Below are 14,291 nucleotides of genomic sequence, written 5' to 3' on the forward strand. Positions count from 1 at the left end.
TGGTGGCACAGTGGTTAAAGTGCTTAGCTACTAACCAAAAGGTCAGTGGTTCATGGTTTCAGGGGACATCTAGGTAAATTGACATAACAAAGTTTATTAAGAAGATGTTCTGCATCCCACTTTGGTGAGTGGCATCTAGGGTCTTAAATGCTATCAAGTGGCCATCTAAGATGCATCAATTAGTCCCAACCCACCTGGAGCAAAGGAGAATGAAGAACACCAAAGACACAAGCAAAATATTAGCCCAAGAGACAAAAAGGGCCACATAAACCAGAGACTCCATCAGCCTGAGACCAGAAGAACTAGATGGTGCCCAGCTACCACCAATGACCACCCTGACAGGGAACACAACAGAGAGTCCCTGATGGAGCAGAAAAAAGGGGGTACACAACTCAAATTCTAGTAAAAATACCAGACTTAATGGTCTGACCAAGACTGGAGGAACCCCAGAAAGACATGGCCCCTGGACTCTCTGTTAACCCCAAACTAAAACCATTCCCAAAGCCAACTCTTCAGACAAAGATTAGACTGGACAATAAGACATAGACTGCATACAGGATACATCCTTCCCTCTCTCCATTAGAAACTCTTACAACTGATTGATCACAACAGATCACATGTTGTACATGATTACATTATATCACAAAATGGAGAATAATTAAGTCCGATCACAGAATGGAGGATAATTACATAATATTGAGAATCATAGCCTAGCCAAGTTGACACGTAACATGAACTATCACAGTGGGCTTGACGGCCTTTGTTGCAACTACTCAACTCTATTGTAGTGTAAATGCAGCCATAAAACCAAAACCAAACCAATTGCTGTCAGTAGATTCTGACTCATGGTGACCCTATAGGACAGAGTAGAACTGCCCCATAAGGTTTCCAAGGAGCGCTGGTGGATTTGAACTGCTGACCTTGTGGTTAGCAGCCAAGCTCCTAAAATGAATCCACAGACAATACTTAAATGAATCACCATGGCTGAGTTCCAATAAAATTTTATTTATAGATGCTGAACTTTGACTTCGTGTAATTTTCACGTCACAAAATATCATTTTTCCTTTGCCGTTTTCAAGAATTTAAAAATGTAAAAACGGTTCTTGTGGTCCCTACAAAAACATGCAGGGGGCCAGATTTGGCCTGCAGGCAGTAGTTTCTCAGCCTCGGTTTTAGAAAATTAGCTAATTCCTAATTACACACACACGCACACACACTGTCTCTCTCTAAGGGGTAGTTATCTCTGCCAGTGTTAAATGAGAAAGGTAAACCACCCAAACCCACCACTGCCCACTAAGCATTAATTTTTGTCACAGCAGCACCAACTGCATGAACTAGAAGTCCATTTATTCCATGAATAAGATAAAGAATTAGGTTGTACTTCTTAAAACAACACAATCCCAAGTGAGAAGAAACAGGGAGCAGGAGGGCTATAGGGAAGCCTGGCACCTTCCTCACTACTAAGAACCAAAGCATCCCTCAACTGGCAGCGCTGCGCCTGGCTCAGGCTCAGGAGCAGGCAGCTGGGTGGCGCAGACGCACCGTTTCCGCCTTCCCACCAATCTCGACCCTCGACGCGTTCCGTTCGTGCGTAGAGTCGGGACCAGAGGCGAGGCCGCTCGGGGGGAAGGGGCTGCGGTAAACCGAGCGGCTGGGCCCAGTGACGGCGAGGATGGCGGACTCGCAGCTGTTCTGCGTGGCCGAGGAGCGCAGCGGCCACTGCGCCGTGGTGGACGGAAACTTCCTCTACGTGTGGGGGGGCTATGTGGTAAGGGGAAGAGGCGCGGCGGGCCGGACGCTCGCGCGCGGAGCCCGTCCGGCCCCCCGGCCCGAGCGGACAGCCAGCGCCCGCCCACACCGCCCGGAGGCGGAGGCCGGCCCGGGGCGCGGCCGAGCGCGCCGGTGTCCTCTCGGGTCCCGCCCCTCCGCCGTCGGCCTCTCTCCCAGTCGTACTAGGGCTTGATGCGGTCCTGCAGTTGCTTCCATTAGTAAATCTTCAAACCCAGGTTCCCAGGCTCGTCCCCTCCCACCCCCCACAGCTGTCGCATAACCCCCGCTTTGCCCGATACAAAGTCAGTTATTGCGCGATTATCGTCTTTTAAATACTGGCACAGACTTAAGCACAGTAAGCATGCTGTGCTTTATTATTTTATTATTTCCACGGCATTGTTTGAAATAAAAGGTAGAAATCACTGAAGCATTTAAATATTTCTAAGGAATTTTTAATGGCGTTCCTTTAGGAATGGGTAATTTTTTTTCTTGAACCACAAGGCAAGCGTATAGACACATAGTAGCAACTATGTGCTAAAAAGTATTATGCTGAGAATTCTTATTACAGTGGAGGTTTGAATGTGTGTGTGTGTTTTGTTTTTATAATCATGCTATTCTAAAGTTGGAAAGTAGTTCAGAAATATATGCCAACGCCCTTAGTTTATAGATTTAAAAAAAAAAAAAAGTCACTTGGAAGTTTTCATGGAACTTTCTCAGTACCACTATAAAACAGATCACTGAATCTGTTTTATAGTGGTACTGACTGAATCACTCACCGAAATAAAATACATCCTGCCTATGTTGAATAATGTTTTTATGTTGAATAATTCTTAGATCTAAGTTGGGTTTTTTGGTGGTGGTGATGTGTTTGCTTCTTTTTAATTTGTTGCAGTATAGAAACAAAACAAAAGCAAACCCGTTGCTGTGGAGTTCGACTCAGTGACCCAACGGGACAGAGCAGAACTGCCCCCATAGAGTTTCCAAGGAGCGGCTGGTGAATTGGAACTGCTGACCTCTTGGTTCTTAGTGTAGCTTTTAACCACCACGCCACCAGGGAAGGGAAAATTAGAACTAACCTTTGAATGCCTACTCTATCTCCTATGTGCTAGGAGCCCTCATATTCCTTATCATGTATAATCCTTACAATAACCCTGTAAAGTAGGTATTACCCCAGTTTTTATAAATAAGGACGCTGAGTTAATGAGAGTAAATAATGGCCATTTGACCTCCAGGGCAGCAGATTACAGTCTAGGTATACAGGATTTTCATAGGCTTATTTCTTTCTATGATGAGCTAATATATATTAGGTGATTACACTTTTGTAATGTTTGATATGTCCACCATTTATTTGGTCTTGACGAAAAAGGCTAGACATGATGGTTGTGTGCAGAAGAAATATTTTGTTTTTGAGCTCTGCCACTTAAAGATATAAAGGTGTCAAACTTCATCTGTTGTATTGATTCTTGAGATTGTAAAAGTTACATGAAGAAAAAAAAATTTCACTTAAAGTAGTAATCTGTAATATCTCATACCTGGTGACATAGCATAATTTCTTTTGGGCCCATAAATGGAATGAAAGTTTTACATCTCATTTTAATCTTGAAAATTGTGTAATTGATACGATTCCAGTTTTTCAGGTGGCAGTCATTGAATAGAAATATTTCTTTCTTTACTGCTTGTTGATCTAGTGAGTGATGGTGCTGCAAAAACCACCCAGGAAAGCTCAACACAGGTTTAGATCCCGAGTCTAACCAGTTGTGGTGAAGTTGATTCTGATTCATGGCAACCCCATGCCCCACATGTGTCAGAAGAGAACTGTGCTCCACAGGGTTTTCAATGGCTGTTGTTTTGAAAGTAGATTGCCAGGCCTTTCTTCTGAGGTACCTCTGAGTGAACTCAAACCACTAACCTTTCAGTTAGCATCTGGTGCGTTAATTATCTGCACCAGTCACGAACTCCAGATCCTGAGTCTGCTACCTTTCATTCTAGGAATCATCAGCAGTTAAACAATGCCTAAGACATAAGTGGAAGGAAGGGGAGAGTAGGAAGCAAAAAAGAAGACATGGTATATCCTGAGGAAAGAAAAAATAGAATCCTTCCAACAATTGTCTTATTCAGATCCTTCTTAACAGAAGATACCTGAAAGGCCCTGGAATCTGGAGGTATTCTAGTAGTTAATAATCATCAGATGATCCTCGAATGTAGGTTCCATGCACATGTCTTCTTGTAGAAAATATCTGTATAAGTATGCTTAAGTACATGTGTCTGTTAGGATATGGACTTAAAGGGAAGGAGGATCAATTGAAAAGAATGAGGTTGGGAAACAAGCGTACAGTGCCAGATAATAAAACATACCACAACACTGTAGTAATTAAATCAGTGATCCTGATGCAAGTAGAGATGGCACAGTGGATTAGGAGAGAAATTACAGAGTCAAGCATAGTTGGAGGGAAATGATATTAGAGCCTTAGCATTGAAGTGTTAAATGTAGAAAAATTAAGCTAAACAACCAGAAACATATATAAGTGACTATTGTAAAATCTTGGGGAAAGAAAAACGAAGTTGGGAAAAACTAAAAAGATTGGCAAATCAAACTTTTTAAAAAAAACTAAAACTTTGATTTTTAAACACAGTGAGTAAAATGGAAAGGCAAAGGACAAACTAGGAAAAATATTTGAAACATATATGATAGACAAAGTTTCTATAAAAACTAAAGATTAACACAGGTAGTTCCCGACTTGTGATGGAATCCTGTTTCAACAGCACCATTGTAGGTCAATTCTGATGTAAGTAGAACACTTCATTTTTCCAAGTTTTCATTATTATTGCTTTTTATTTGTAGTATGTTTATAAATAATAACATTAAACATCTGTGAGTGAACGTCTGAGAACGATAACATCAGCAAATTATGTGCTATGACATTGTACGTAGTAAAAAAAAAAAAAAAAGTAGTACATATTACTAATGATAAGATGTACCAAAAAAAAAAGAGACTGGTGGTAAGTACAGTTTGTCATAACTAGAACATGTCATAAGGCAGGGACTACCTGTATTCCCACTGAAAAAAAGCAGTGGATATCCACAATTTACAAAGTAAGAAATACAAATATAATACAAATCATGTAAATCCAATTTAAAGCAACAATGGCATTTTCCTCAAATTTGCACAGATTACAAAGAATTTTGGGCAAGAGCTTGGGGAAATCAGTTACTCATGTACAAATTGGTGTAACTTTTTGAGGGGAAAAGTAGCAATATGTATGAAAAGCCTAATATTTATTACTCCCCTTAGCCTAATAAACCAAAAATAAACCCAAATTGTTGCTTTGAAATCAGTTCAGAGTCATGGCCACTGCATTTGTTATAGAGTAGAAAGAACTACCCCACAGGATTTTCTTGGCTGGGGGGGGCAATTGTTAAGTGCTCGGCTGCTGACCAAAAGGTTGGTGGTTTAAAGCCACCCAGTGGCCCTTTGGGAGAAAGACCTGGTGATCTGCTCCAGTAAAGAATACCTAGAAGAAGAAACCCTATGGGCGTTTATACTCTCACATGGGGTTTCTATGAGTGGAAATCCACTTGATGGCACCTGACAACAACAGTCTTCACAGAAGCAGATCGCTATGTCTTTCTTTTGCAGCACCACAAGGTGAGTTTGAACCACAACCTTTATATTCACGGGATAGTCACGTACAGTCACGTATACCATCTGTATCTTGCGGAAGACACTTATTCTTCTTAAATGCCCAGAATCTGAACTTCATTCCTCTTTTTGTAGGATTCCCCACTGAGTGAGTCTTGTTGGGGGTACTTATTTTAATTGTCTTGACTATCCCCTTCCCACCCACCCACATAAAAAAAGGAATATACCAAAACAAACAAACCTATTGCCCTCAAGTCAATTCTGACTCATAGCGACCTTATAGGACAGAGTGGAACTGCCCCATAGAGTTTCTGCGGAGCGCCTGGAGGATTTGAACTGCCGACCTTTCGGTTAGCAAACCATAGCACTTAACCACTATGCCAGCAGGGCTTCATAAAACAGGGATTTTGTTCTTTGTTGTTGTTGCCTGTTACATCCCCAGGGTCTAGAACTGGGTATAGCTCATAGTAAACAACAACAAAAACAATTAAGTTGATTCTGACTCATGGCCACTCCATGTGTTTCAGAGTAGAACTGTGCTCTATAGGGTTTCAGTGGCTGTAATCTTACTAGAAGTAGATTGCCAGGCCTTTCTTCCATGGTGCTGCTGGGTGGATTCAAACCAACCTTTTGGTAAGTAGTTGAGCGCAAACTGCTTGTGCCTCCAAGGGAATTTATATAGCTCATAGTAGGTGCTCAATAAAAAGAACCTGAATGTCAGGTACTCACTTTTCCAGCCTCACTTGCTGATAAGTCATAGGCAAGTGGCCTGGACTCTGGATGAGATGAATCCATGCTGGATTTGGACTCAGGAGTAAAGATGTAAAAAATCAGGACTTGCAGAGGTTTCTTCCTCAGCCTGCAATAGACTTTAGGAAAATCAAGCTCCTTGTAGGCAATGGTACTCACTGCAGTGTGGCGCTCACTAGTGACTATAGCAGTTACCTCACCCAAACCCGACCCATTCTATGTTGTCATTTCCGAACTTGCTGCTTGTTAGATAGATCAGAGGCTGTTTCTCCAGTCCCTCTGATGATTCTGTGAGCTACTTAAAATTGTGTTTTTTTCATTTTTAAATTTGAATACAGGTACAAAAGAATGTGTGAAACAGGTATAGTTTAAAGGTGAACACCCGTTTGCCTCCCAGATTAGAAAATTGGCTATACCCAGTACTTTAGTACTTCCTGTACTTTACTGATTACATCTTCCCCCCAACACGCACATTGCCACTATGTTGGACATCTTGTTAATCACGCTTACATGTATATAGGTCTCTAAACAATATATTACTTAGTTTTGGAATCATGGAACCCTGATAGTGCAGTCGTTAAGAGCTCGGCTGCTAACCAAAAGGTCAGCAGTTAAACCCACCAGCCGCTTCTTGGAAACCCTAGGGGCAGTTCTACTCTGTCCTGTAGGGTCGGAATCGACTCAATAGCAACGGGTTTGGGTTTTCCTTTTTTTTTTTGGTTTTAGAATCATAGTACATTTTTTTGTTTGTATGCGTGTGGCTTAATTCTTTTGGTCAACATGTCTTTTAGATTCATGCATTGCTTGTATTCAGCTAGTGCACACTTTCATGGTTATACCAGTTTTTACTTGGCGTCCATTCTGATTGGCCAGTGCCTATGCTGTCCAGTTGTTAAATATTTTGAAAATTATGCCTGGATTCATTTATCTGATGTGTGTCTTGTATATTCTGTTGGGTGAATTAAATGCAGCTTATCAGTTTCACTGTTGATGAATATTTGAATGTTATTATTTTTGCTATTATAAGCAATGCTGCAATGAGCATTCTTATACATGTCTTTTATTGTACATACACAAGAATTTCTCTAGGGCATATATGAAGGAATGGAATGCTGGGTCACCTGGTATGCACATCCTCACATTTATTTGGAAATGTCAGACTGTTGTCAAAATATTTGTATCAATATACACTCTGACCAGCATCCTCATTGCCCCACATCTCCAACCTTTGGTACCATCTGGCCTTAAATTTTTTGCCAATCCAATGAGTGTAACATGATATTTCATTGTGGCTTTTGTTTGCATTTCCCTGATTACCAATAAAGTTGAGTGTCTTTTCATAAATTTACAGACTATTTGTGTTTTCTTTTCTTTGAAAATACTGATTTATGTCTTTTACTCATTTTTCTATAGAGTTGTGTTTCTCATTGATTTGTAGGAATTTTTTAAATATATTTTAGATAAAAATCCTTCTGTAGTTATATGTGTTTAGTTTATAGTTTATCTTTGCAGTATCTTCATGATTGCCCTTTGTTGAACAGAAGTTCTTAATTTTAATGTAGTTAAACTTACCATTCTTTTCCTTAATGTGTTGTTTTTTCTGCATCTTGTTTAAAAACTCTTTTGTGGAGATCATAGAATCTCCTATATTGTCTTCTACACATATTTCAGTTTTGCCTTCCATTTTCAAGTTCTTCATTTACCTGGATGTTTTTGTTTGGTTTAAGGTAGGGATCTAATTTCATTATATTTTCCATATGAATAACCATTTGTCCTTGTGTCATATATTAAATAGTTCCCTCTTTCCCTGTTAATCTGCAAACTCAATCTGTCATAAATCAACTTTTCATATATATGTGGTCTGTTTCTAGGTTCTTTATTCTGTTCTATTGGTCTCTCTGTTTGTTCTTGTACCAGAACCATACTGTCTAAACTATAGTAGCTTCATTAGCGGTCTAAATGCTAGGTAGTGAAAGCCCCAACCCCAGGGACTTTCAGGGATGTTTTGGTTATTTTAGGCTTTTCATTCTTTTGTACAAATTTTGAATCAGGTTGTCAAATTCCACAAAAATACCTGAATGAGATTTTATTTATTACTGTATTCAATCTTTAGATCTCTTGAGGGGGGATTGACATGTTATGAAATTGAGCTTCTCATCTATGTGGTGTATACCTCCATTTATTCAGGACTTTTTAATGTCTTTTGATAAAGTCTTATAGTTGTGTTCATAGAGATCTCGTACATCCTTTGTTAGGTTTATTCTTAAAAAAAAAAAATTTTTTTTTTTTAGGTTTATTCTTAGCTATTTTTATTGTTAATATTTTCTTTTTCTAAGTAAATTTTCTGATCATTGCTGGTGTTTTGAAATAAAACTCACTTTGGAATATTTTTATTCTGGCAAGCTTTCTCAATTTTCATTAATTCTCACAATTCATCTGTTAATTTTTTTTGCTTTGTGTGTAAATAGTCTTATAACCTGTAAATAACGACAGCTTTGTTCTTCCATTCTTGCCTTTGTTCCTTTTTATTTCTTTTTCTTTACTGCACTGGTTAGGACCTGCTTACAATGTTAAGTAGAAGCCATCTTTGCCATGTTTCTGATCTTAGGGGGATTGTTTTCAGCATTTAACCACTAAGTTTTATGTTTGTTTTTTTTTTAATTTATTGGCCTTTATCAAATTTACAAATCCCCCTTTTATTCATTCTTCAATGAATAGATGTTGAATGGATGTTGAATTTTAGAGAGTGGTTTTTCCGCATCACGCTGAGATAATCATATTTTGTTTTGCTCTTTTATCTCTCCCTTTATACTAATGACTTCTGTAATATTAAACCACAGTTGTATTCCTTGGATTAAACACAATTTAGTGTGATGTGTTATCTTTTTTATGCATTGCTGGATTGTGTTTGCTAATTATTTTTTAGAATTTTTACATCTGTGTTCATAAGTGAATTGGCCGGTACTTTTCCTTTCTTGTATTGTCCTTGTCAGATATGTTATGCTAGGCTCACTAAATCAATTGGAGAGTATTCTGTCTTTTGTTTTCTGAAATAGTTTTTGTGAGATAGAATCATTTGTTCTTTGAATGTTTGGTAGAACTCACCTGTGAAGCCATCTGGGCGTGGTATTTACTTTGTAGGGGAGGTTTTTAATCTCTGATGCAATTTAATTTAAATTTCTAGGATTATTCAGATTTTCCGTTTTTTTTTCTTTTTCTTTTTGAGTCAGGCTTGAGAAGTTTTCTCCCCATGAGTCTTACCTGTTTCACCTACGTTTTCAGACTTATTGGCATAACCTTAAATTGGTCACCCACCACCACTACTAGTTGCCATCAAGTTGATTGTGACTCATAGCAGCTCCACGTGTGTCATAGTAAAACTGTGCTCTGTAGGGTTTTCAACGGCTGATTTTTCGGAAGTAGATCACCAGGCCTTTCTAAGACACCTCTGGTTAGACTCAAACCACCAACTTTTCGGTTAGCAGCCAAGCATGCTGACTCCTTGCACCACCCAAGGACTCCATCAGAAAGAAACCCACTGCTGTTGAGTCGATTCCAACTCATAGTGACCCTGTAGGACAGAGTAGAACTGCCCCATAGGGTTTCCAAAGCTGTAAATCTTTTACAGAAGCAGACTGTCACATCTTTGTCCTGCAGAGCAGCTGGTGATTTCCAACTGCCAGCCTTTTGGTTAGCAGCTGAGTGCTTAACCACTGTGCCACCAGGGCTCCTTAAGGACTTCATAGTGTTCTCTATCTAATCTAGATTGTAGTAGATTGAGTCCAGCCTTTTCCCTTCCCTTCCACTTGTCTCAGGTAACCAATAATAAACTTTGGTCTCTGTACACTTGCCTGTTCTAGATATTTTATAAAGTGAGATCATGCAATATTTGTCCTTTTGTGACTGACTTAATTTCACTCAGTGTAACGTTTCAGGGTTCATCCATGTTGTAGCATGTATCAGGACTTCATTTCTCTTTTTGGCCGAGTAATATTCCATTGTGTATATGTACCACATTTTGTTTTTCCATTCATTTATCGATGGACATATAGGCTGTTTCCACTTTTTAGCTATTGTGAATAGTGCTGCAGTGAACATTGGTGTACAAATATCTGTTTGCATTCCTGCTTTCAGTTCTTTTGGGTATATAGCTGGAAGTGGAATTGCTGATTTATATGGTAATTCTATGTTTAAATTTTTGAGAAACTGGCACACTGTGTTCTGCAATGGCTGCACTTTTGGTTCTTAAGAGATACTTTCACTGGGTATAGAATTTTAGGTTGGCAATTATTTTCTTTAAGCACATTGGCTATTATTCTGTCTTCTGATGTTGCTAATGAAAATTCAACCATTAATCTTAACTGCCATTAGGTCAAAGGTAGTCTGTCTTTTCTCTGTTTTTTTTTTTTTTTAAAATAATTTTCATTGTGCTTTAAGTGAAAGTTTACAAATCAAGTCAGTCTGTCACATATAAGCTTATATACACCTTACTACATACTCCCATTTACTCTCCCCCCAATGAGTCAGCCCGCTCCCTTCTTCCAGTCTCCCCTTTCGTGACCCTTTTGCCAGTTTCTAACCCTCTCTACCCTCCCATCTCCCCTCCAGACAGGAGATGCCAGTACAGTCTCAAGTGTCCACCTGATACAGGTAGCTCACTCTTCATCAGCATCTCTCTCCAACACATTGTCCAGTCCCTTCCATGTCTGATGAGTTGTCTTCGGGAATGGTTCCTGTCCTGGGCCAACAGAAGTTTTTGGGGACCATGACCGCCGGGATTCTTCTAGTCTCAGTCAGACCATTAAGTCTGGTCTTTTTATGAGAATTTGGGGTCTGCATCCCACTGATCTCCTGCTCCCTCAGGGGTTCTCTGTTGTGCTCCCTGTCAGGGCAGTCATCGGTTGTGGCCAGGCACCATCTAGTTCTTCTGGTCTCAGGATGATGTAAGTCTCTAGTTCATGTGGCCCTTTCTGTCTCGGGCTCATAGTTATCATGTGACCTTGGTGTTCTTCGTGCTCCTTTGATCCAGGTGGGTTGAGACCAATTGATGCATCTTAGATGGCCGCTTGTTAGCATTTAAGACCCCAGACGCCACATTTCAAAGTGGGATGCAGAATGTTTTCATAATAGAGTTTATTATGCCAATTGACTTAGAAGTCCCATTAAGCCATAGTCCCAAAACCCCCGCCCTTGCTCTGCTGACCTTCGAAGCATTCAGTTTATCCCAGAAACTTCTTTGCTTTTGGTCCAGTCCATTTGAGCTGACCTTCCCTATATTGAGTATTGTCCTTCCCTTCACTTAAAGTAGTTCTTATCTACTAACTAATCAGTAAATGACCCTCCCCCCTCTCGTAACCACAAAAGAATGTGTTCTTCTCAGTTTATACTATTTCTCAAGAACTTATAATAGTGGTCTTATACAGTATTTGCCCTTTTGCATCTGACTAATTTCGCTCAGCGTAATGTCTTCCATGTTCCTCCATGTTATGAAATGTTTCACAGATTCGTCACTGTTCTTTATCAATGCATAGTATTCCATTGTGTGAATATACCATAATTTGTTTAACCATTCATCCGTTGATGGACACCTTGATTGCTTCCAGCTTTTTGCCGTTGTAAACGCTACTGCAATAAACACGGGAGTGCATATATCCGTTCGTGTAAAGGCTCTTATTTCTCTAGGGTTATTCCGAGGAGTAGAATTTCTGGGTTGTATAGTACTTCTATTTCTAACTTTTTAAGAAAACGCCGGATAGATTTCCAAAGTAGTTGTACCATTTTACATTCCCACCAGCAGTGTATAAGAGCTCCAATCTCGCCGCAGCCCCTCCAACATTTATTATTTTGTGTTTTTTGGATTAATGCCAGCCTTGTTGGAGTGAGATGGAATCTCATCGTAGTTTTAATTTGCATTTCTCTAATGGCTAATGATCCAGAGCATTTTCTCATGTGTCTGTTAGCTGCCTGACTATCTTCTTTAGTGAAGTGCGTGTTCAGATCCTTTGCTCACTTTTTGATTGGGTTGTTTGTCTTTTTGTAGTTGAGTTTTAACAGAATCATATAGACTTTAGAGATCAGGTGCTGGTTAGAGATGTCATAGCTGAAAATTTTTTCCCAATCTGTAGGTGGTCTTTTTACTCTTTTGGTGAAGTCTTTAGATGAGCATAGGTGTTTTATTTTTAGGAGCTCCCAGTTATCCGGTTTCTCTTCGTCATTTTTAGTAATGTTTTGTATTGCTTATGCCTTGTATTAGGGCTCCTAAGGTTGTCCCTATTTTTTCTTCCATGATCTTTATTGTTTTAGTCTTTATGTTTAGGTCTTTGATGCACTTGGAGTTAGTTTTTGTGCATGGTGTGAGGTATGGGTCCTGTTTCATTCTTTGCAAATGGATATCCAGTTATGTCAGCACCATTTGTTAAAAAGGCTATCTTTTCCCCAATTAACTGACACTGGGCCTTTGTCAAATATCAGCTGCTCAGATGTGGATGGGTTTATATCTGGGTTCTCAGTTCTGTCCCATTGGTCTATGTGCCTGTTGTACCAATACCAGGCTGTTTTGACTATTGTGGCTGTATAATATGTTCTAAAATCAGGTAGAGTGAGGCCTCCCACTTTCTTCTTTTTTTCAGTAATGCTTTACTTATCCGAGGCATCTTTCCCTTCCATATGAAGTTGGTGATTTTTTTCTCCATCACATTAAAAAATGACATTGGAATTTGGATCAGAAGTGCATTGTATGTATACATGACTTTTGGTAGAATAGACATTTTGCTATGTTAAGTCTTTCTATCCATGAGCAAGGTATGAGTTAGGTAGTATTCCATCATTTTCTATGCTTTGAAATACCTTTAGTAGTAGTGGTGTTAACTCTTCTCTGAAAGTTTGGTAGAACTCTGCAGTGAAGCCGTCCAGGCCAGGGCTTTTTTTTATTGGGAGTTTTTCGATTACCTTTTCAATCTCTTTTTTTGTTATGGGTCCATTTAGTGGTTCTACTTCTGATTATGTTAGTTTAGGTAGGTAGTGTTTTTCTAGGAATTCATCCATTTCTTCTAGGTTTGCAAATTTGTTAGAGTACAATTTTTTGTAATAATCTGATATGATTCTTTTAATTTCAGTTGGGTCTGTTGTGATATGGCCCATCTCGTCTCTTATCCAGGTTATTTGTTTCCTTTCCTGTATTTCTTTAGTCAGTCTAGCCAATGGTTTATCAATTTTGTTAATTTTTTCAAAGAACCAGCTTTTGGCTTTGTTAATTCTTTCAATTGTTTTTCTGTTCTCTATTTCATTTAGTTCAGCTCTAATTTTTATTATTTGTTTTCTTCTGGTGCCTGATGGATTCTTTTGTCGCTTGCTTTCTATTTGTTCAAGTTGTAGGGACAGTTCTCTGATTTTGGCTCTTTCTTCTTTTTGTATGTGTGCATTTATTGATATAAATTGACCTCTGAGCACTGCTTTTGCTGTGTCCCAAAGGTTTTGATAGGAAATGTTTTCATTCTCGTTGCATTCTATGAGTTTCTTTATTCCCTCCTTAGTGTCTTCTATAACCAGTCTTTTTTGAGCAGGGTATTGTTCAGTTTCCAAGTATTTGATTTCTTTTCCCTAATTTTTCTGTTACTGATTTCCACTTTTATGGCCTTGTGGTCTGAGAAGATGCTTTGTAATATTTTGATGTTTTGGATTCTGCAAAGGTTTGTTTTATGACCTAATATGTGATCTATTCTAGAGAATGTTCCATGTGCACTAGAAAAAAAAGTATACTTTGCAGCTGTTGGGTGGAGTGTTCTGTATAGGTCTATGAGGTCAAGTTGGTTGATTGTAGCAATTAGGTCTTCCATGTCTGTATTGAGCTTCTTACTGGAAGTCCTATCCTTCTCTGAAAGTGGTGTGTTGAAGTCTCCTACTATAGTTGTGGAGGTGTCTATCTCACTTTTCAGTTCTGTTAAAGTTTGTTTTATGTATCTTGCAGTCCTGTCATTGGGTGCATAAATATTTAATATGGTTATGTCTTCCTGATCAATTGTCCCTTTAATCATTATGTAATGTCCTTCTTTATCCTTTGTGGTGGATTTAACTTTGAAGTCTGTTTTGTCAGAAATTAATGTTGCTACTCCTGCTCTTTTTTGATTCTTG

At 39.1% G+C, this 14,291-nt stretch overlaps 2 protein-coding genes across 6 annotated transcripts in view; one reads left to right on the forward strand and one right to left on the reverse strand.

Moving 5' to 3' along the window:
- Window positions 1-1,645, reverse strand: part of POLE2 (DNA polymerase epsilon 2, accessory subunit) — a 39,186-nt gene extending 37,541 nt beyond the window's left edge. Inside the window, exon 1 of the mRNA XM_023546143.2 lies at window positions 1,543-1,645. The gene's annotated coding sequence lies outside the window, so the exon portion shown is untranslated. The remainder of the gene's footprint in view (window positions 1-1,542) is intronic.
- Window positions 1,646-1,659: 14 nt separating this feature from the next.
- KLHDC1 (kelch domain containing 1) overlaps window positions 1,660-14,291 on the forward strand; it is a 56,503-nt gene continuing 43,871 nt past the window's right edge. For 4 of the 5 annotated variants that reach the window (XM_003408548.4, XM_064292439.1, XM_064292440.1 and 1 more), the window contains exon 1: window positions 1,660-1,768. In XM_003408548.4, the coding sequence (XP_003408596.1) occupies window positions 1,673-1,768 (96 nt within the window). In that variant the 5' untranslated portion in view covers window positions 1,660-1,672. Of the gene's footprint in view, window positions 1,769-1,889; window positions 3,933-5,938; window positions 6,045-14,291 lie in introns of those variants that run through there. The other variant, XM_064292442.1, reaches the window with a different exon arrangement.

Source organism: Loxodonta africana, chromosome 10, assembly GCF_030014295.1.
Source record: "Loxodonta africana isolate mLoxAfr1 chromosome 10, mLoxAfr1.hap2, whole genome shotgun sequence".
NCBI classification, from domain to species: domain Eukaryota; kingdom Metazoa; phylum Chordata; class Mammalia; order Proboscidea; family Elephantidae; genus Loxodonta; species Loxodonta africana.